The 22,493-nt window shown below is 38.9% G+C and overlaps 1 protein-coding gene across 6 annotated transcripts in view; it reads right to left on the reverse strand.

The window, feature by feature from the left end:
• The window catches only part of PTPRG (protein tyrosine phosphatase receptor type G), a 386,148-nt gene that overhangs the window by 95,771 nt on the left and 267,884 nt on the right, over positions 1–22,493 (reverse strand). For all 6 annotated transcript variants that reach the window (XM_075574780.1, XM_075574781.1, XM_075574782.1 and 3 more), the window contains 2 exons: positions 15,134–15,200; positions 1,462–1,619 (listed from right to left, as the gene is read on the reverse strand). In XM_075574780.1, coding sequence (XP_075430895.1) covers positions 1,462–1,619; positions 15,134–15,200 — 225 coding nt within the window. The remainder of the gene's footprint in view (positions 1–1,461; positions 1,620–15,133; positions 15,201–22,493) is intronic.

A 22,493-nucleotide genomic window follows, 5' to 3' on the forward strand; every position in this document is an offset into this window, starting at 1 on the left:
GTTTTAAGTGTGGCTTATAGTGACAAATGGAAGGACGTATGACTGCCAAGAAAGCGGTCACACCGGAAACTTGACTGCCCACAAACTATTTTCTGCTGACTTCTCAAACCACAGAATCCCATTCCAAAAAAAAAAAAAAGTTCACACTGTCCTCATTGCTATAAAGTAACTACTTGCTTTATAACTAATCCGAGTTCACAGAAAACCCCAGAATCTGGTTTATGAGAGGTGATTTATTGATGATTATTCTGCAGAATGATAGATGCTGGTGCTGGGCTCATAACCTGGTCTAAATGTAAAGAAAAACTAAATGTAGGTTCCTCCGTCTCTAAGAGCCAGTTACTCATATCCTCAAGGTACTGTAAATGTGTAAGGCATGAATACAAAATTCAACAAGGAGTTTCATTTAAATAGCTTAAGGAACTGGTCACTCATTATCCTACTGGCACTACAGTTTAATAAAGCTCACCAGAGATTTTTGTCACAATGTAAAGCACAATATACTGTATGGCTAGATTTGACTGAATAGACGCCTGAATCTATATCCAAATGAGTTGTAATTTCCCTATCACACACAACCAAAGTTCAAGGTCTCTATTGGCAATATTGTACCTTGCTTCATTTCTATCATCTTTGCCATCTTATCCTCTGCCTGTACTAACACTAACTGCCCTGACAACAGAAATATACGGTATGGAGCTTCCAAGTAAGAAAATAAGCACTTTAACTAAAGTGGCTATATAGGTAATGTGAACATGTTGCCTTTTAATGGAGTCCCAAGAAATCAAGCCTGCAGGTAAATTAACTGATACGAAGACAGAATTGCTTCATTAGTCACTTGTCATGTGGATGTTACTGTATTAAAGTACCTGCAGAGGCAGCAGTAAATAAAGTTCAGTACATTTCAGAATTAATTATTCTGCACGTGCTTTTCTGTATAAGCAAACAATAGAAACATCCTTTTATTTCATATTCTACGCTTTGTAAAATGTACTAAAGATGATAAAAAAAATATATGTATATATAAATATATCCTCCAATGCAATGAGGGGAAACCAGAGTTTAAGATAACGATGTTTGAATGGTTCAGCAGGGTCTTTTAATACAAAACTAGTAGAATTTTTAAGCAACCCATTTTGAGTGTGGGCTGATTCCTTGGTGGTTTCCAAACAGCAAATACATAATAAACATCAATAGTCAAATCAATCCTATAAATGGTTTAAAGAGCATTGAAGTCAATGGGTTCTTCAATGCAGTAACGCAAAATGCACGTAACCGCACTTTTTCGAATAAGTTCCATAGGAGCAGCGTCATAAAGCACCGGGACGGTTTAGTGCACCCGATCCTGTATCAACTCCTATTGACTTGAACGGGAGTTAATGCCGGATCTTACCCATAGTGTCTGATAAAAGCCAATATTCATATGGCGGAGACTGTGCTTTATTGTCCCTTGTAACGTACCTGATGATAAGAAATTGGAACAGGTTTGCTAAAAACGACCCATTCCACAATCTCACTGCAAGGAGGAGTTGTCAGGGAGCCTGTATATCGATAAAAACTCCCAAGCGAAGCTGGCAGCAGATCCTTCAGAACAAATGGGTCCAGGAAAGTCTCCTTCTCTGTAGAATAAAAAGAGTGGCCAGTGAAATTCCAATTAGGTTCATACTCCTTCAAAAGTATATATCTCTTTATACATATATACAGTATTTGCGCACACACACACACACACACACACACACACACACACACACACACACACACACACACACACACACACACACACACACACACACACACACACACTAAGATGATCACCACACAGCCCTACTGCTCCAACATATTCAACATCAGATAATGGGGAAAAAAGAGAAGAGAGACAAGTGCTAATACACACTAAAGGGATCTATGTAGGAGTGCACCCATTCAAAAGGATTTTCTCTTCTCCATTATCTGTCGGTGTTCCATAGCTTCCTAGGAAGCATTAATCCTTGGGTAGCACCCTTTTATTTCAGAGCGGGTGTAATTTGCATTCATATTTATATTAAACATCAGTTGTGTTTATTGTGAAATATACATAAAAATGTACGGCATAAAAAAAATAACCAAGGTATTTAAAAGGTATCAAAGGCATTTAAAAAGCCACATTGTGTAAATAGCCCAACACTGTAACAGAACAAAAAAAAACAAAAAAAAAGTAGAGGGAAAAAAGGGGAGAAAGTTCACACTATGAAATACACACAGATAAGGAAAAGTGTACATCTTTATTCCAGTTCCGTCCCTGCAAAGAAACGATGCCTGGAATGTTGATAGTGTGTGTACACCACTACTCTGCAAACACAGAGGTAGCTGGTACAACAGTGCATACAGTATATGGCAGTGATCAGGGGTCAGCACGAGTGATTAGATGATGCCTACTGTAGAACAACATTGTTGAGATTCCTTTCTCGACTTTTAACAAGCTTCATATAGTCCAATTTCAATTACAGTTGGAGGAAAGTGCAGCTAGGTCATGAATATGCTTTAAAAAAAACAAAAAAAAACTTTGATGCACAGAATTGTAATTCCACTGCACTCAGAGAAAATGGACAGCTGTGTCCAATGTACAAAACCTTAGATACTGCATTGCACCAGCATAAGGACAGATAACAGAGCTAGTGAACTAGGCGTTCAAGCAGATATGTTAAAAAAAAAAAAAAAAAAAACATCTTTGTACCATATGCCGACAGTATTTTTTTTTAATAATTAATTGTTCATCAAAGTAAAAGATGAGGAACAGGAATGCTAAATTCCCAGTTATTCAAATTCCACATATGAATAATGGATGATTTTCATATTAAACACACACTGTATTAAGCAGTCTACATTTCATTTCATTCTGTGCTTCGTTTTAAAGAGGATTAGTCAGACAAGGAGTTGCCTTTTTTTTTTATTTTTTAATGCAAACTGCATTATCTAGGACCATAATTTTCTGACAATAAGATATATTGTTTTCACATTCTGCAAGTCTATTTCAAACCGTATGAAGTTAGTTGAAGGTTTTATTTTATGCTGGGAGCTAGGAGTAGAAACTTCAGAACACCAAGAAGCACAAACAGGTGTTATTAGTATTAAGTAATTATTGCACATTAACTCTTTATTTGACAATGGGATCGGCCATAGACTTGCGCTGCAAATATTCCTTCCAGTACTGCGGTGAGTAAACGTGAGATTAATATGTAAAACCAAAACATGATGGTATTTCTAATATTGTCGTTATGCTGGGAATGACATACAATTTGTAGATATTTGTAACATGTTTGCAACATTTTCAGGGCAGAGCTTTGAATTAAAAAAATCAGAGTAATTACTAGATGCCCCGTTGAAAACGCATCAGTAACCGCATGCGTACATTTCTCATGGTGACAAAAAAATATATAGCAGCCAACAAAATATCCACCTTTCCCCAGACTGTTAATACTATTTTTTTTAACAAAAATCTCACTGAGAAAATCCAGGACAGAGCTCTGTGTGGAGAGGGTTGGTTTGGAGAATGTAAAGGAGAAGAGTATCAAAGGCTGCACAGAGGTTGAGTAGTATGAGAAGAGTGGAATGGCCTTTGTCTTTGGTACCATGGAGGTCTTCATTATTTTAGTGAGGCCTGTTTCAGTGAAATGAGTAGTGCAGAAACCAGATTGTAGACTATATGAGGAGAGAATACGGTTGGTTGGTGGTGAGAAAAGGAGCAAGCGAGAAGGTTCAAGGAGTTTAGAGGCAAAAGGCAGGAGGGAGACAGGGCAATAGTTAGAGATACCAGTTGGGTCATGCTGGCTGTTTTTGAATTATAGGTATGACTGTTGCATGCTTGAAGGAGGTGGGAAAAGTAGCAGAGTAGAGGGAGGGAGTTGAAAATATGTGCGAGTGTACAGTAGGGATAAGAATAGGAGCAAGAGGTTTGAGGAGATGGGATGGAATGGGGTCAAGTGGAAAAGTGGTAGAGGAAGAAGGAGATTCCTCTGTGACAAAGGAAAGAGAGTCACAGAAGGCAGGAGGAGAGTTAGGAAGAGGTGTAGAATGTGAGGAGATTACAGGGTGGATGCTTTGCTGAACAGAATCCACCTTTGTCTTGAAATAGTCAAAGACATGAGGAGAAATGGAGGAAGAAAAATAGGTAACAGATGGTGTCTGAGTAGAGAGTCAAAGTTCTGAGGAGCGAGTGCAGCAATGGAGCATGCGTGTGTGGCAGATTAGCCAGGATCTGGGGTTAGAAAGGCAAGATCGAGAGAGAGAGAAAGAGGGGCATGTAGATAAAGAGAGGAGGATACAGTAAGGCAGAGAGTAAAAGGAGGAAATTGAGAAATCAGAGAGAAATGTTTTAAGTGAAAACCAGGTCATGGTAGTGGCTGTCCTTTTGGGTGCTTGCTGCAGTCAATTGGTCAAGGCCAAAAGAAGAGGTTAGAGGAAGCAGGAAGCTTCAATACATTTGTTTTGAAGCGACGCCTCGTAGCTGTCGCTGTCTCCGGTACTATAAGCACAGCCTAGCAGTAACCAATATTATTCTCAAAGCATTGTCTCTACTTTTTTCTTTGTAAATCAGCCAATTATTGTGTTATCTTTCCAGTACATACCCAGACATCTCTAGCCCTCTATTCCAGGGGTGCGCAAATTGGGGGGGGGCAGGAGATTTTTCTAGGGGGGCACAGTGGTTACAGAGGTCCCACGCTCTTCCCCAAGGCATTTAAATTAAATGCCAGTGACTGAGCTCCTGATTAGAACCAACGCTAACACCACCCTAACACCTGTCACTAGTTTTAAATACCTGGGCTTATGGTTTGACTCCCACTTAACATTCGGGATGCACATTGATACCCTGACAACCAAGGCCTATGCCAAACTAGGGGTACTTTACAGGAACAAATCCTCCCTAAGTCTCCTGGTCAGAAAGCGTATTGCACAGCAGATGCTAATGCCAATTATTGACTATGGAGACATAGTATATGGCTCGGCTCCTCAAACCCACCTTAGCAAACTTGACACCCTCTACAATTCAATTTGTCGTTTTGTTCTCCAATGCAACTACAACACACATCACTGCGAAATGCTCAAAGAACTAGATTGGTCATCACTAGAGTCTAGGCGCAAAGTTCACCTTTCCTGTCTCACCCTCAAATACTTTCTGGGCAAGCTACCCAGCTACCTGAACTAGCTCCTCACCCCTACCACATGCAGCACCTATCACCTGAGATCAGACTCCAAAAGACTATTCATGGTCCCAAGGCTCAACAAAGTATCCGGACGTTCCTCCTTCTCCTTCGGTGCACCCCAAAACTGGAACAACCTACCAGAGACTCTCATATCCACCACCAGCTTAAGTTCTTTCAAATCTAAGGCTGTCTCACACTTTAATCTGGTCTGTAACTGTTTCATACGCTCATAATATATATTTTCTTTAACTGTGCACGCAATGTCTTGTATATAATGTATACCTTGTTCATTTATGTAACTGTACTTGTAACCATGTATTATTTGTTTTACTCTGTGCCCAGGACATACTTGAAAACGAGAGGTAACTCTCAATGTATTACTTCCTGGTAAAATATTTTATAAATAAATAAATAAATAAATCACGAGGCCTCAGCAACTCCTAACTTGCAGGGATTCAGTTGGCTCTGTGACACGCCGCCATGGCAACTCGGCGTCATTTGGGTCACGTGACATGACCCTGTAGCGTCATTTGACGCGGCTCCAAGACAGAGGGGGGGGGGGGGAAACGTTTGTGCTCCCCTGCTCTATTCTACTTCTAGTCTAGCAACACTCCTTTCCTGCATCCAAGAAATCACAACTCTTTCCAAGTAGAAGTATATCATACAGAGAGGCCCAGCAGTTCAACGCCGGGAAGCCACACGAAGTAGCGATCGCAGGAGGGGACCCTCACCGGTCGCAGATAAAAGTGGTAATGAAGCACTCTGCGAAGTACAGGCGGCTACACCCGGTTGCATTCACAAGCTCCAATGGGGACGGCACCATCACATAGGCCTAGATACCCAGGATTGGCCGCATCCTCAACGACAAGGACACACAGCCGCGCAGGTTCTATAAGGAATGTTATGTTGCTGTGCTGTAATACGAATGTAGTGATCCTTTAAGGATCACAAGGTTCCCAAGTATCTATAATTATATAAAAACGCGGTTATATTACAAATGCCATTGTAGTTGTCTCCCGTTGTCTGACCTCACTCCACATGTGACATATCATCCAGAGATAAGGACTCGGGCCCCCCATCTCAGCAACAGGTATGGGGGTTAGGAAATAGAGGGGTTACATTAGCAATATAAGAATACATTATATCTACAGAGTTATACAGACTGTGATTGAAACTGAAAGTCAGCCATTTAGTGAACCCTGGGAAGCAGGATCTTTGCTGATCGATCACGGGAGAACGAATCGACCTGCAGCTTAGGTAATTGGTTTCAATAAAGGTAATCAAAAGCGGCATATATTAAAACAAAAAAAGGATTTTTTTTTTAAAGTGCCGCTTGGATTGTCTAAGAGTTCACCTGTTCATTTTCCATTTTAGCAATCTGTATCTACCCCAAAGCAATGGAACAACTTAAATCATCACAACAGATCTGCCATAATATATACTAATCAGACTACATATCTATAGTACGCCAACTTGATTTAATTTCATATGATTACAAAGTTTAGCCTTGCCATGACAATGTTTACTATGAATAAAGATAACATTTAAACATGGGTACTGTAATTATAGAGCAATGGTGCTTAAGTTGTCATTCAGAGTCATGGCAGCAATGAATAGTTTCTCAAAGATGCACATTACGTTTTGCTTTAAACAGGGAAATCAGTAAGCATGTGACAAGATTAAGCACTCATGTTTAAAGGCACCTTCCAAATGTTACCATCAAAATTAAATTAAATACTATCCACTTTTTTCTTTTAGTAAAGCAAAACTATTTCCATCTGCCATTTTTAAAACGAGTTTGTAATGCAGTGATTTCCAACCTTTTTTGGTTAAGGAGCTCTACAATTATATTGTGAAATTCTGGGGAACCCCAACCCTCTCTAATAGTGTGTCTCAGATCAGATGCATTGTAAGGAACCCCAAACCTCTCTAATAGCATGTATGAGATCAGATGCATTGTATTGAACCCCAACCCTCTCTAATAGTGTGTCTGAGATCAGATGCATTGTAAGGAACCCCAAACCTCTCTAATAGCATGTATGAGATCAGATGCATTGTATTGAACCCCAACCCTATCAAATAGCAACTCTGGGATGAGATGCATTGTATATTCTTCTGTATTTGGTACAATTTTCAATTGATCTGAAAATTGCAGGGCACACTTTAGGAATGCCCGGGAAACCTGTGTTCCTAGGAACCCTGGTTTAATAACACTGGTGTAAATGTGATGTTTAATCACCATTTGGAAAGGAAAAAAAAAGTATGGGAAGCTAAACGCACTGGGAGCTTCCTAATTTCTAATCATCGTTTCCGCTCTTCCCTTCAATAAAAAACAACCACAGAGCTTTTCTATCCAGATGAATTAAGATTTATCATGGATTGAGCCAAACTCACGTGGGTAAAACAATAAGCAAACCTACAGAACACCAACAAAGTTTCATTGAACACTTTTGTTACCAGCAGGGCATGCAATGCTTGTGCAATATAATATACATTTTAGCAGAAAAAGTCTCTATTTCTACTTAAAATTACATTATGAGTAATTAAAATGTGACAGATTAGCATACCACTCTTACATTGTAATATGGTCTACTGAATTACAACCGTGCGTCAAGTACTCCATCTCACAAGCTCAATCATTTTGTTAGGTTACATCTTGCAAAGCAATATTTGTTTTGTCAAATACGCAAATTTCCCTGGTTTCCATCAAATACTTTGTGAATTTACCAACCCTCAACCCAAAAAACCAGAGTAAATTGTGTGTATGTTTTTAAGCTCCCATAAATAGACTTGTGCAACACAAAGGATAGTTCCCAAAACATCCAGACCCTCTGGTGTTATATCTTGATCCACTTCTTTTCTCCTTCAATAGCCAAACACAAAAGCAAACTTCTGTCTCCAAATGTAAGCTATTTGTAGTTATTCCTTTGATCTCTGCTGCACTACAGGTCATCCCAAGGTGATCCAAACCAAGCATATTCCCACAGAAATCAAACTTAAAGCCTCGGTAGAATATATTACGAACTACTAAAGAAAAATACAAGAGAAAGAATCAAAATGAAATCTTCAAGCACATCTTTTTAAAGGCATAGCACCACGAAACAAGGAACCAGGAGGTGAAACAGGGCATCCAGTCTGGAGTCAAAAAGGTTGGCACTTGGCTGGAAACCGGGTACCAAATTTCACTAATGTGTGATAAGTAAGCGTTTGGATACCAGGACTCACTAAGCCTGCCAAATCATTGCATAAACTGCAATGTTACATGATAAATATATTAATTACTACATCAAACTGCAAGCAGTTGGGGGCAAGAGTGGTTCTCTCTCTACCTCCTAGAATAGTACATATTCCTGGATTATTTTTTATGTAGGGCAATATTAGCTGTGGTGTATGTGGGGTTTAAACAAATAAAGCCAATTTAGACACTAAATTACTCCGTAACAAAAATGTACAGACGCGTACTGTAGATCTGAAATCAATACTAAGAAAAGTCGCACGTAAGAGCCCTATTCAAATTCCTGTGAAACTACTTTTGTGTGATGGAACGCTTACAGCCTTTCAGTACTGTACAGTAGAAGTTAAGTTAAGTTTGTTTATAGAGTCAATGACATCACACCAATCCTATGGTGTACCAGCTAGAGAATTGCTACTAGTGTATGAAGTGTCATGGGTTCGATTCCTGCATGGTATGGTAAAATTATTATTGTAGGGGAAGGTGTATGGATGTGTGTCCATTAGAAATAAAGCATTGAATGTTATAATAAAAAAATAAAATGAAAAAAAAAAAACCTTGGAGATGTGCGCCGCGCATGTGGATGCAGTCTCATGAAGCAGGGAGAGGAGAGATCTGCAGATGCCGGCAAGTCCTCGTGCGGCGGCCATTTCGCGATCCCGGTTGTAACGCTGTCTCATTATGTGGACCCCGAGCACCTCGTTATAACGGGGTTCAGCTGTATTTGTTGTGTGATAAATGAAGAAGTCTTTTTTCCCCCCCCACCGGGCTCTGTCTAATTCTATTCTCATCTGATACCAACTTATCCCTTTGGTTAATAATGGTACCATTATTCATTTATACAAAGCAACAAAGAATGTATCACAAATATCTTTATCATAAAGAAATTAGATGAAAATGCAAAAACCTTCCAAAGCACTTAGTTACCATGGAATCATAACCTTAAAGGTGGTCTTAAGAGTACATAGTACTAGGGTCTTAAGTCCATGAAAAAATATTTACACATACTATATATTATAATTATGTATATTTGTATTTATACTGATCTATGTATGCAGTTTATAGCTAGTAAAGTAGTGATTTCTCCATTCTATGCCTAGGGCATATTATTGGAACAGACGTTTCTCTTGTAAGCATCACAAACCTATTTTTCACTTCCTGTAGATTTATTGCTGTTCACAGCTGGAACATTAAATGACTCAGAAACTAGAACAATTAATCCTAACTGCTATTTGTTTTAATTCAAACGTGTCAACTGGTTTTAGATTTTCAGTCAAGAGAAAAAAAAATAGTTTTTGCCAAAACCTGCAGAGTTTACTTAGGGTTGCAGACTATTCTATACATGAAGTGCGAAGACGCTTACCATAGAAACAGACAAAATGTACTGTACTATTTTTTTTTTATAGCCCGTCATCATTTCTGCAGTTACCTTCTGATGTACCGTGTGCAGCAAATACAAATATCACTTGTGAGCACATTCACATCTCAGACAACTCTGCAGCGCTGCATTTCCCCATTATCTCTTAGCATACAGTGTTTCCACTGCAGCCAGGGATTCTGGGTAATGACATGTAATTATGTACTGCGCAATTATAAAAACAATACAATTTACCATGTTAAAAAAAATGAAATAAAAAAAAAAACTTGCAGGAATTATTGACATTTGTAGAGTATGCAGACTTCTAAGAATACATGATATTGCTCATAAATTTAAACATGTCATAAATTCTATATATTCTGATACGGCCTCATCGCATTTTCTGCCTCAAATACCCATGGGCATCATTGGGGATGTTCTTCTGAAATGTCCATAACGGCCACTTCAAAATATATAGAATTTACTCCAAGACTTGGTTCCCTTTGGTCATAAGCAGGATGTTTTTTTGTTTTTTTTTTATATTCCGTGGTAAATAAGTGCTTTTCCAGGAAACGTTTGAATTCAGTGTTCCCGATGCAATGCAAGATACAAATAAGTAAGCCCTTACTTTAAGGGTGATTGAATCTTTCTATGGAAGCTAGTTACATTGAAAAGAGGTTTGAATATATATCTTTTGACCCGCTACACTGACCACCCTTTGCAAAACATGAAAATTATACAAGCATCAACTTCATTTTCAAATTCCAGAGAATAGCTACTGATGTGAACAACACAGTGATGACTATTTATATATTAAGAAGACACTTATGATCCTCAGGGCTAGATCACACCCTGCAAACAAAAATCTAGTTTACTTCATGCAGCACATAGTTGATCCACTATTGGTTAAAGGCCTGACCAATGGTCACCAAGGTACCGAGGTTGCAAATCTCTCTTCTCTACGTTGCTCCAACAAACTTTTTGTTGTCACCTTGGTCTTGATATGCTTTGGAATCCAGTCAATTACCATCTTTGTTCAATGACTAAGTACAGCTCACTGCCATTTTAATAGCTTTACCCAAGTGATGATGATGTTCGACTTTTTAGCCACCGAAACCCATTCATTCTTTTTCCTTTGTCTGCGTATAATACCTAGCATACATTTTTCCCTATTTCTTGAGTCCATGTTTTACATCCATATGCAAGTACAGTCAGAATACGTTGGTCAAACACTTCTTAAGGCACGGCGGAAGGTTCCCTTGAAATATTGTCTTGTTTCTTTCAAATGTTCTCCAACATACCTTCATTTTCCTACTGATTGTATTTGTAAGGTTCCCAACTACTGATACTTGCTGTTCTAGGTACACCTAGTTTGCAACTTCTATACATTTATTTCAATCTTTGCAGGGATGACATTTAATGATCACTCGGATTGCTGAGATATATCTGGAGTCCCTTCTTATTTGCTTTGGTGAGTCCTCTGATTTGTTGCTGGAGGTCTTCTGGGACTCGTATCAAAAATAACTTTGTTGCCTGAAATCGTTGTTGACGGAAGTATTCACTGTTTATTCCTCTCCCCTCACCCCCAATTCAAATTATTGGACAGTTCTTAAAGTGATGCTGTAAGAAAAAGCTTTTGTGATGTGGTGTCCCACAGAAATACAGCTAAACCCTGTTATAACACGATCCGTTACAACGCGAATCCGCTTATTACGCGATGCAAGCGTGGCTCCAAATTTTCGGATTTATAAATACTTTACAACACGATTATTTGTATCTTAAATACTTTATTGTACATTGCATACAATTGTACATTATTTCTAACGCGATCCGCTTATAACGCAATGTGATTCTTTGGAACCCAAGCAAAGCGTTATAAGGGGGTTGAGCTGTACAATAATTTAGATTTTTTTGATTTACGATACATTATCTGTGGTCTCTTAGGTAGATGTCCATTTAAAACTGGATCATTCATTAACATTACCATTTATCTCTAAACACTTTCTGAATCTCTTTGAATGCCTTATTAAAATGAGTGATAAAAGGATTGCAAATGTTATTTTCAGATTCTATTTTATCATTCTTTTTTTCGCTTTAAAATTCCAAAAGATGTATCCCATGTAATATACTAAACCTTTCAAAAGCAGCATTAATTATATTTATATTAAAACCTCTTTTCAACAAATTTAATTTTTAGTTCTCTGGATTGCTCGAGGTAATCCTTCTCTTCACTGCTATTCCATTGAAGCTCGTATGGTATATTTTTTTAGCAACTTTTTGTGGTGTTTACTTGTGGTGTCAATAGAACTATTTACATCTCTATGTAGAAAGTTTTTAGTCACTATATAATTCTCTTCATCTACGTCAAAGTGCTGATTAAGGAAACCAAAACTCATCCCTTTTAGCAGTAAATACAAGATTCAACTCATTGTGAAAATATTTTTAAAAGGCATTCAAATTATGACCTCACAGATCAGGACAATATCATCTATAAAACGCTCGTAAAAAGACAATATTATCCGAAAATGGGGTTTCATTCCAAATAAATACATCTTCTCATCAACGCAAATCTGTTAGAAAAAAAAAATAGTCATCTAAAAACAAAAAATACTGTAATTGTGGTTCAGAAGAGATACAGCGATGCATAGTCCAAAATAAATTCTTGATGTAATTCACTTAGTATATTCTCCTGTCTTAAAGCTTCTTTAACTGCTAACAAACCAAACCATATTCAAGTTGAATTATATATAGTTTGTCCATCACAGGTAACCCACCAAAAATTAGCCCATACAATTTTTTTTAAATTAAATCTAAAACATAAACACTGTCTTTTATACAAGATCTCATATTAACCACATGTTAAAAAAAAAATATATGTACATATTCTTAAATATTACATGTCAATGAGGTGGGTACACACATATACATATACACACACACTGTATATACATATACACACACATATATATACATACGTGTGTGTGCATATTTCAAAAACGAATAGACAATACCGTTCTGTGACTAAGTAAATGCTTTTATTTGTGCGAGCTTTCGAGATACACTGATCTCTTCTTCCGGCGGTGTTAAAATGGATAAAGCAAGAAACCTGTGCAGAATGCTATTTATAACTTAAAGTGTAAAATGGCCCCTGAATGTTAGTGTATATATATATGTGTGTGTGTGTGTGTGTGTGTGTATGTGTGTGTATACACACACACACATTATATATATATATATATATATATATATATATATATATATATATATATATATATATATATATATATATATATATATATATATATATATATATAGACAAAAAAAGAGAGAGAGCGCACGCCCCATAGCATAATACTGCATAAAATTTATTAAAACAAGGAAGGGGATGGGAAATGGGGGGGGGGTAGGAATCGCACTCACAGGATGCAAATGGTTAAAAGGCAATTTGTGATTATATCACCACCATCCGGTTCTGGATACTGCAACACGTCTCCGTGGACTCCTTCAGGGCTGCCAGACACGATCACCAGGGACCAGATGTTAAAGGCTCCGTTCGCTGTCTGTATAGAGTCCAAAACTCCAGCTCACACTTCCAATGGCCGCCGATCGTATTCCCGCGCTTGGTATAGGCTGCTGCGCGTGCGCGGCGGCGTCGTGATGACGTAATCGCGCTCTCAGTACCCTAACGCGTTTCGTCACCTGACCGGTAACTTTCTCAAAGTTTGAGAAAGTTACCGGTCAGGTGACGAAACGCGTTAGGGTACTGAGAGCGCGATTACGTCATCACGACGACGCCGCGCACGCGCAGCAGCCTATACCAAGCGCGGGAATACGATCGGCGGCCATTGGAAGTGTGAGCTGGAGTTTTGGACTCTATACAGACAGCGAACGGAGCCTTTAACATCTGGTCCCTGGTGATCGTGTCTGGCAGCCCTGAAGGAGTCCACGGAGACGTGTTGCAGTATCCAGAACCGGATGGTGGTGATATAATCACAAATTGCCTTTTAACCATTTGCATCCTGTGAGTGCGATTCCTACCCCCCCCCATTTCCCATCCCCTTCCTTGTTTTAATAAATTTTATGCAGTATTATGCTATGGGGCGTGCGCTCTCTCTCTTTTTTTGTCTGTAGATATCTGTGGAGTTGGTTTACCCTGTGTGAGAGCAGCCTAAAGACCCCTTTCAACATCAGACATCCTATCATCATGGACTAATTATGGAAGGACTGGTTGGAGTTTTTTGATTTTTGTGTCTTTCTTTTTCTCTTTTTTGAGCACGTTCATGCACTGTTTTGTACACTTTTATTGGTTGTGTTGTATCAATATGCACTAGGTCACATTAGTGTAATTGAGATATTAACCCTTTCATACATCATTCACTTTACACAACTTTTTATTCATTAACTATAGTCATATTTAATTTATTATATCACTATTATATTTTTATTTTTTGGCGCCACACTTTTTTGTTATATATATATATATATATATATATATATATATATATATATATATATATATATATATATATATATACTAACATACAGGGGCCATTTTACACCTTAAGTTATAAATAGCATTCTGCACATATATATGTGTGTGTGTGTGTGTATGCACTATTTTTAAGTAAAACCCTATCTTGCTTTATTCATTGTAACACCATGCGGAAGAAGAGATCAGTGTATCTCGAAAGCTCGCACAAATAAAAGCATTTTTTTAGCCACAGAACGGTATCGTCTATTCGTTTTTTATTATTACGCTCGGCTAACACGGTACATACATACATATATATTTGAAAACAGGTATTACAGTATATATAAACTTCCTTTTTTATATTTGGGCAATACTGGAGTAGAATTTTCCACAAACCCCTCCTACCCCACCACTCATTTTTGTTGAGAGGTTACTAGCAAAGTCCCATAATGTGCTGCAAACTTGAAATGATTTTCACAAATGGACAGTCTTATGATTTATTATTACCACCACAACATGGAGACACATAATTTATGAAGGAACAAAATATTCTAAGAGGAAAATTTTCAGAACATACAGAAGATAAATAGCACAGAGAAATATCAGCATTACGCTGTTGTACTAATACGGATGATATATTGTAACTTGTAATGATTTATAACTTATGCATTGCAGAGCAGTGACGGAAAAGAAACAAATTGCTTACTGTTAGCACAAATCCATTTTCAGGTAAAAAATGGGTTTGATCCTTACTAATAAAATAATGGCTTTAGTGCCCTCAAACATGAGCAGATAAAGAATGTACATCTAAATGTGGAATTTAAAGGGGTGACGTTATCCTTTGTAGCCAATTACGGTTTTCTTGAGAAGGGATATTTAAGTGGCTTACTTACCATGATGGACAACGCCCTTCAGCCCATGAATAATGGGATCCAATGCTGGGTTGTTTCTATGACTGACCTGTAAGCAAAAATAAATAAATAAATAAAAAGTTAACGAGTTGCATAAATTCTGCCATCAAATGGAACAGCACTAACGGTATTTATATAGGTTCAATTTTCTAAATTCTACCTTCTTATGCACAATGGTTCCAAAATGATTCAGTATATATTTTAGCAATTCAAGAATCAATCTAAATGTAAAAAAAAAAAAAGTAAATGAAATAACACTGTAGCACTAATATAAAGATATTCCATTAAAACACCGCTGACGAGTGAAGATATTATCAGTTATAAATTTATCTTCACATATCTAATATTCTGTGTCTTGGTTACTGCATTTTAATATGATGCTCACGCCAGGCGAGTCGGTTCTAAGCATCTGACCATCTCTTTGCAATTAGCCCCAGACTTTATGCAACGGCCAATGCTGAAGGATTCGGGGAGTATTTGATGCCGTCATTGACGTAATAATTGGTGTGTGACAATAGTAGGGGTCAGAGTACTGTTACTTTTTATTTTCACACTATTTGCAATCTCACAATTTTTATTTGCTTTTAAAGACCATTTCTTTTTAAAGTCCCACCCCTTCTTACTGTTCCAGCAGAAATCTTGCTTAGATTTTTTTTAAAAACATTCCAAACGCCCTTGCCCGAATATTTACTATACATGGATTTTAAATGTGGCACAATACAATTGCTTGTTTTTAAGCCACTTCGACAACTGGATACATTGCATCTGAAAATAATGCCAAACACTCACTTTCCAGCTAGAAATCGTCATTCTGTTTCTCCGTTTACAAAATATTTTCTTTTCCCTCTAAAATCACCGATTATTAAATTATCAGCACAGAGGGGCAGCCAAGTTCTTGGGAAAAAGCTTTTACTATAGGAAAACCCCCCAAAGTGTCAGAGTAGCCAAGTATAAAACTAAAGGAACGTAAAGTTATTAGCAGCCAGGGTAACAAGATCCCAACTACAATGCAGTAGGAAGACCAAGGAACCAAACTACGAGGTTATCATATACTGTACAGCTCAACCCCGTTATAACATGATCCGTTACAACGCGAATCCGCTTATAATGCGATGTAAGCGTGGCTCCCAATTTTTGTATTTATGAATACTTTAAAACACGATTATTGGCGTCTTAAATACCTTATTGTACAATGCATAGATTGTACATTATTTCTAACGCGATCTGCTTATAGCGCGATGTGATTCTTTGGACCCCAAGCACAGCGTTATAAGGGGGTTGAGCTATACAATAAAAGTTGGCATCTACAGTATATTAGGCAGTGAAAATAACTGAACTCTGTGAATCAGAGCCCTAAATGTTACAGTTCACAGGAAATGTAGCTATCAAAACAAATAGATATTGGCAAGTTCTGTGGATTTAAAAAAATAATAATAATATGCTTCATGGAGAGCGGTGTGCGCTAGAGGCTATTGAAGATCATGTCAGCTTCAATGACTTGAAGGGAAATACAGCCGAATCATCCTGACTTGTTGAGCTCCCATTCTGGTATTATCAGCCATGCCTGAAATGTTTTCAAACTATTTTAATCGCTTGGGGAAGCTCACGGGAATGTCACTACAGGTCTGAAGGAAATGCCACTTGACACGCACATTGGATACTGTACCTTCTAATGTATGTTGTTTCAATGGGAAAAAATGGTCTTTATATTGATTAGCACAAGAGTAAAAAAAAAAAAACCATATTCATTGATCAAAACTCGCAGCCTTTAGGAGTAATAAATCAGCAGTGTGAAATATTTCCAAAGCATATATTGGCGCAGTGCCGGGCCCATAAACGGCATTAATGTGGCCCTACTCTTAATTTCATACTAGTTACATTAAAGCTGCAGTTCAGTCTTTTTTTTTTAAATTTATTTTTTTACTTCAATAGTTTCATGTGTGCAATCTCTAATTACCTAAAGAACTGTATAGCTGCCAGTCAATTCGTTCTCCATGTATTGATAGGCGAAATTTGGTGACATAATTAGAGCTGGCATGTGTTTTTATTTGCTTCTGTCAGTCAGTGGAAGCTCATGAATATTCATGAGCACTCCTGCACTGACATGTGCTAGAGGGAGGGCAGGGCTGACTAAGGCGTGTGCCAGGGCTTGTGACAGGACATGAAGGGGCAGTGCCTTAGCAAATGGCTGTTAAAATAGAATACTAGAAAATTGGTCTTTCAAAGTGTTTTTTTTTAAAACAGAAAATGCTAAAAGTATTTTTTCTTACTACAGAACTGATTTATTAAAAAAAAAACACATGCAGGATATTGACTGAACTGCAGCTTTAAGTGAGTTTCAGTGCAAAACTGCACTAACCGGCTAAGTTATGCTACTGAAAATATTATGCTATAAATGTTGGGAAAATGTTGAAATGTAATCATTTGTAAGTCTTTCAACGTATTTAAAACAACATTACGTTTGTGGCCCTTCTACGCCTAAATGTTTTTTGATCTGGCCCCTTTGCAGAACAAGCGGCAAAGCCCCGGCACAGTGCGGCAGAACAAACAGCAGAGCCCCAGCACAGTGCGGCAGAACAAGCAGCAGAGCCCCGGCACAGTGCGGCAAAACAAGCAGCAGAGCCCCGGCACAGTGCGGCAGAACAAGCGGCAAAGCCCCAGCACAGTGCGGCAGAACAAGCAGCAGAGCCCCGGCACAGTGCGGCAGAACAAGCGGCAAAGCCCCGGCACAGTGCGGCAGAACAAGCAGCAGAGCCCCGGCACAGTGCGGCAGAACAAGCGGCAAAGTCCCGGCACAGTGCGGCAGAACAAGCAGCAGAGCCCCGGCACAGTGCGGCAGAACAAGCAGCAGAGCCCCGGCACAGTGCGGCAGAACAAGCGGCAAAGCCCCGGCACAGTGCGGCAGAACAAGCAGCAGAGCCCCTTCACAGTGCGGCAGACTGGGGACAGGTTTTTTTTGGCATGACTTAAAAGAAAGATATTTTGTTTTTGTAACTCTAGTATTTGGCAATACAGCTACTTCAACCTAAATAAATCATTGATTAAGGTAAATTTGGGGAAATACTATATGTATACACACACACACACACACACACACACACACACACACACACACACACACACACACACACACACACACACACACACACACACACACCATTGCAGCTTTAATGTACAACTTGGCTAATTGTATTTATTATACTTAGCAAAACTGCTTATTTGGGATGTGACACAAACAGATCACATTGCTAATTGGCCTTTACAAGAAGTCTGCAACAGCAGCATTATTTTCCATCATCCTTTTTGATCAAAGATGACTCAATTATAATCACTTTAAAAGTACCCCATCCCTACCAAACATTTATCTTTATACAAGCGTTTTTCATAGCCATCTCATGGCGTTTTAATTACCTCTGCTTTCTGTCTCTTAATATAAGCAGTGTGTTTTCTACCTTTACACGTGCTAAACGTACATGCACATATTACTCACTTACTACATTGAAATATGTGGAGGTCCTTCAGTGAGGCAGCAGGGATATCTTATTATATCCATTATTATTATTAATATATCTTATTATGGGGATAGCTTATTATAATTATGTTTTACTCATTTCGTTAACACTGCTTTTTTTAACCAGTCTTCTGTACTGTAGTTAGGTTACCTAGTGGCACGGAGATTCTCTTTTATAATCACCATATTGTCTATATCCATTTAGAATTTTTATCCCAAGGTTTTCAAGCTCTCCTCACTTGGCCAACATGTCTATTTACAATTTATACAACTCTTGTTCCCGGATTCTGCTGTGCGTTGTCATTTTGTAAGGTGTCATCTCTAGAGAAACATTATACATGTAGGCCCACATCTACTTAGCAGTGCTAACACACACACACACACACTTTGTATATAGCAGTTCTCAACATAGAGATTCAATATAAAAGTAAAGAGATCAGAGCGGTCAACATTCAAAACAGTTCGATGCACTTTACAGGGTTACGGATAAATAATATTGTAATGTGCAATTATCTTATAATCTCACCCACCCTAGTCTAAGCTTCACGTTATTCAGTGTAGGACGGATCGTGGCATTTATGACCCAATGTATCAGTTCCAAAAACGATCACTACACCCCTCTATCGTACTCAGCCCAGGTTTTGATGTACTTTGGTAATTGATACTTGAGAATACATCAGCTCCTCTGTTATTCTAAATAATGCCGCTCTGTCCCCCCCACTCCTCCTGAGATGGAAGGGAGCGCCTGCTCCACATTCTAGCCAATGGATTTTTGGCGGTATAGATATGTCTAATTAAGGTTTTTGTAGTTCTGGGGATACCTGTATCGCTAAAGCCAGCTGTGCGCAAACCGGCGGGAGATGTGTCCGGGCAGTTGCCGACGTCCCGCGCTCTTCCTCACAGCATTTAAATTAAATGCCGGGGGATCGCGTGAGGCCTCTGCAACAATGAAACTTCCCCAGATTCAGATGCTGTGACGCGTCTCCATGGCAACGCAGCATCAAATGACTGTGCGGGGTCATGTGACTTGACATCACCAGCGTCAAATGACACCACGGGTTACGTGACCTGACGTCATTTGACGCAGCTACAAGGTAGGGGGGGGGGGGGGCGCGCGAGCTCCGGAGCAGGCAGCTTCCAGCAAACGTTTTTCTGGCCAGGTTGCATATGGGCTAGTTTCACAGGAGTCACGTATATGTTCTATGAAAGATTTGATAGTTTGTTGCCGTTGGTGAGGCAGAAACCGAGGTCCTACGTAATTCTACCCAAATGTCCTGCCACTCATCCTTATCTAATCTCCTCCCTATGTCAGAGTGCCGGCTTCAAGTGTAGGTGTTATATCTTCTGTATAGAGATAACTCACGCTGAATCTTATACAAAATACGCTTCGGCGCCTCACTATAGATAATATATTCTAACGTGGATAAGTCCCTTAGCAAACTTGCTTTGATCTGGAGGTTTGTTAAAACATTCCGTATCTGAAAGTAGTGGTAAAAAGGAATTCGTTCCATTATATCTTGCCGTTGTTGCATTGTGATAACAGCACCTTGCTGGTAAAAATGTTTAAATCTGAAAATATCACTGTATTGAACACAGTGGGTAAGTGGTTTAAATTCTGCGCCGTTGAAGGGCTTAATCATATTCATTTTAGTACACGGCGTAAGCGTATTGGAGAGCTGCAGCTAGGAGGAACTCACAATTCTCCAATTCTGATGGGCATTTTGGATAAAAAAAGGATATGTTTTCACCCTGATTGTCCCTTTATTTGAAGAATCTGAAAGAAACATAGCTATTGGCCTGGCCTCTGTAAGCATTTCCACCAGTTGTACCCAATGGGCATCTGATGGCCTGGAGTACCAATATGTTAGTGCTCTAAGCAATGCTGCAGAATGATACAATTTAAAAATATGGGGTGGGCATAAAATCCGCCACCTAATACGAGGCTTTTTATCATTCCAAATGAACCTCATGCGATTCCTAATTTAAAAAAAAAAAAAAAGATTTTTGGAGCACGAATGGGCATAAAAATAAACAAATTTCGGCAGCCATCATTTTTGATCGCTGTCATTCTGCCCCATCAGGTCAACAAATTTCCTTTCCGTGAGTCCAACACCACACCCGGGTCAATGAGACTTTGCTATAATTCAGCTCATACAATCACTATAAATTAGCAGGGACTATTAGTGCCCCAAATTAAGTAATATGATCTACTCCTGACTGAAATGTAATCCCGAACGGCAGATTGTGGGGAGGCGTGTCCAGCCACATCAGTTTAGATTTCTTATGATTAAGCCCTCCGATAGATACATCATGTTAGTCGCCTTATATTATCTGCTCCTGGTCTACTACTTCTAAAACCTGACTGACATTTCTGCACTAATCAGCACATGAGGGGCTCTGATTGAGCCACCTGTGCTGAAACAGGGATATCCACAAAATCCGGCCTGTTGGCGGCTCTTGAGGACTGAGTTTGGAGACCCTGACCAATATCGAGTGATATAGATATGATAGCATGGTCAGAGAGTGAGATCTAACCAATATCACATGATTTGTGCTGCAATCTCGTTTAAGTCTCCCGTAAATCGGTTGATTCTTGATATCGTTAGGGGAATACAGGCATACCCCGCTTTAAGGACACTCACTTTAAGTACACTCGCGAGTAAGTACATATCGCTCAATAGGAAAACGGCAGCTCACGCATGCGCCTGTCAGCACGTCCTGAACAGCAATACCGGCTCCCTACCTGTACCGAAGCTGTGCGCAAGCGGGGAGACTATAGAGCCTGTTACACATGCGTTATTTACATCAGTTATGCACGTATATGACGATGGCAGTACAGTACATGCATCGATAAGTAGGAAAAGGTAGTGCTTCACTTTAAGTACATTTTCGCTTTACATACATGCTCCGGCCCCATTGCTTACGTTAATGCGGGGTATGCCTGTAATATTTATAGTTCCTGGAGCTAGGATACCTATTAACCTAGACATTAGAGTCAGTTTTGATAGATAAGTTTAAGTAAACCATGGATCGGCTCCTCTAAAGAAAACACAATCTCCTGATCTGTTTTTGAGACAAGTGATTGGGTTAAAATCTCCTCCTAGAATTAATAACCCCTAGGTTTTTTCTTTTATTAGCGAAGTGAGATTGTCAAAAGAAATCTCAGTGAGCTGCCATGGCTAGATGCAAACTGTAGATATTTATCAGTGTTATAGTATGGGATTCAATGGCACCCAGAATAACAAAATCACTCTGTCAGTAAGATATGAGATCACCAATGGGCATGTTTTGGGTATTAAGCTGGGGACATCTTCTTTTGTAAGAAAAACTGGAGAATTGTCCCTCGCCATCCCATTTCTGAACGAACATAGTGTGTTCAACATCAATAAGGTGCATGTCCTGTAAGAAAACCATTTCTGGATTCTCCCTCCCGAGGGCAGAAATAATTTGTTTTAATTTAATTGGGGAGTTTGAACCACGCACATTTAAATATAGACATTTCACTAGTAACATTAACTATTAAGTAATCATATCGAAGATAAACTTCTAAGATCAACAGATATTGGTTGGTGTCCCCGGCCAAACCCAGAAAACATACAATTAATGACAGCACACCCATATATTTATCCAAACCGGTTAAAAAAAAACTGCAGTATTGTTACCCAGAACCAACCCATCTAACAAGATGAACTGACAACCAATAAACATTAATAAAAAGCATGAAACAAAGTATGGGCCCAAAATGGGGAGCAATCAAGTATAAACATATTGGGGACAGGTGAGCCACAAGAGCGCCATAATTATCAACCCACGTTGTGTTAATGTTATTCC

The sequence above is a fragment of the Ascaphus truei genome, chromosome 17 (assembly GCF_040206685.1).
Source record: "Ascaphus truei isolate aAscTru1 chromosome 17, aAscTru1.hap1, whole genome shotgun sequence".
NCBI classification, from domain to species: Eukaryota; Metazoa; Chordata; class Amphibia; order Anura; family Ascaphidae; genus Ascaphus; species Ascaphus truei.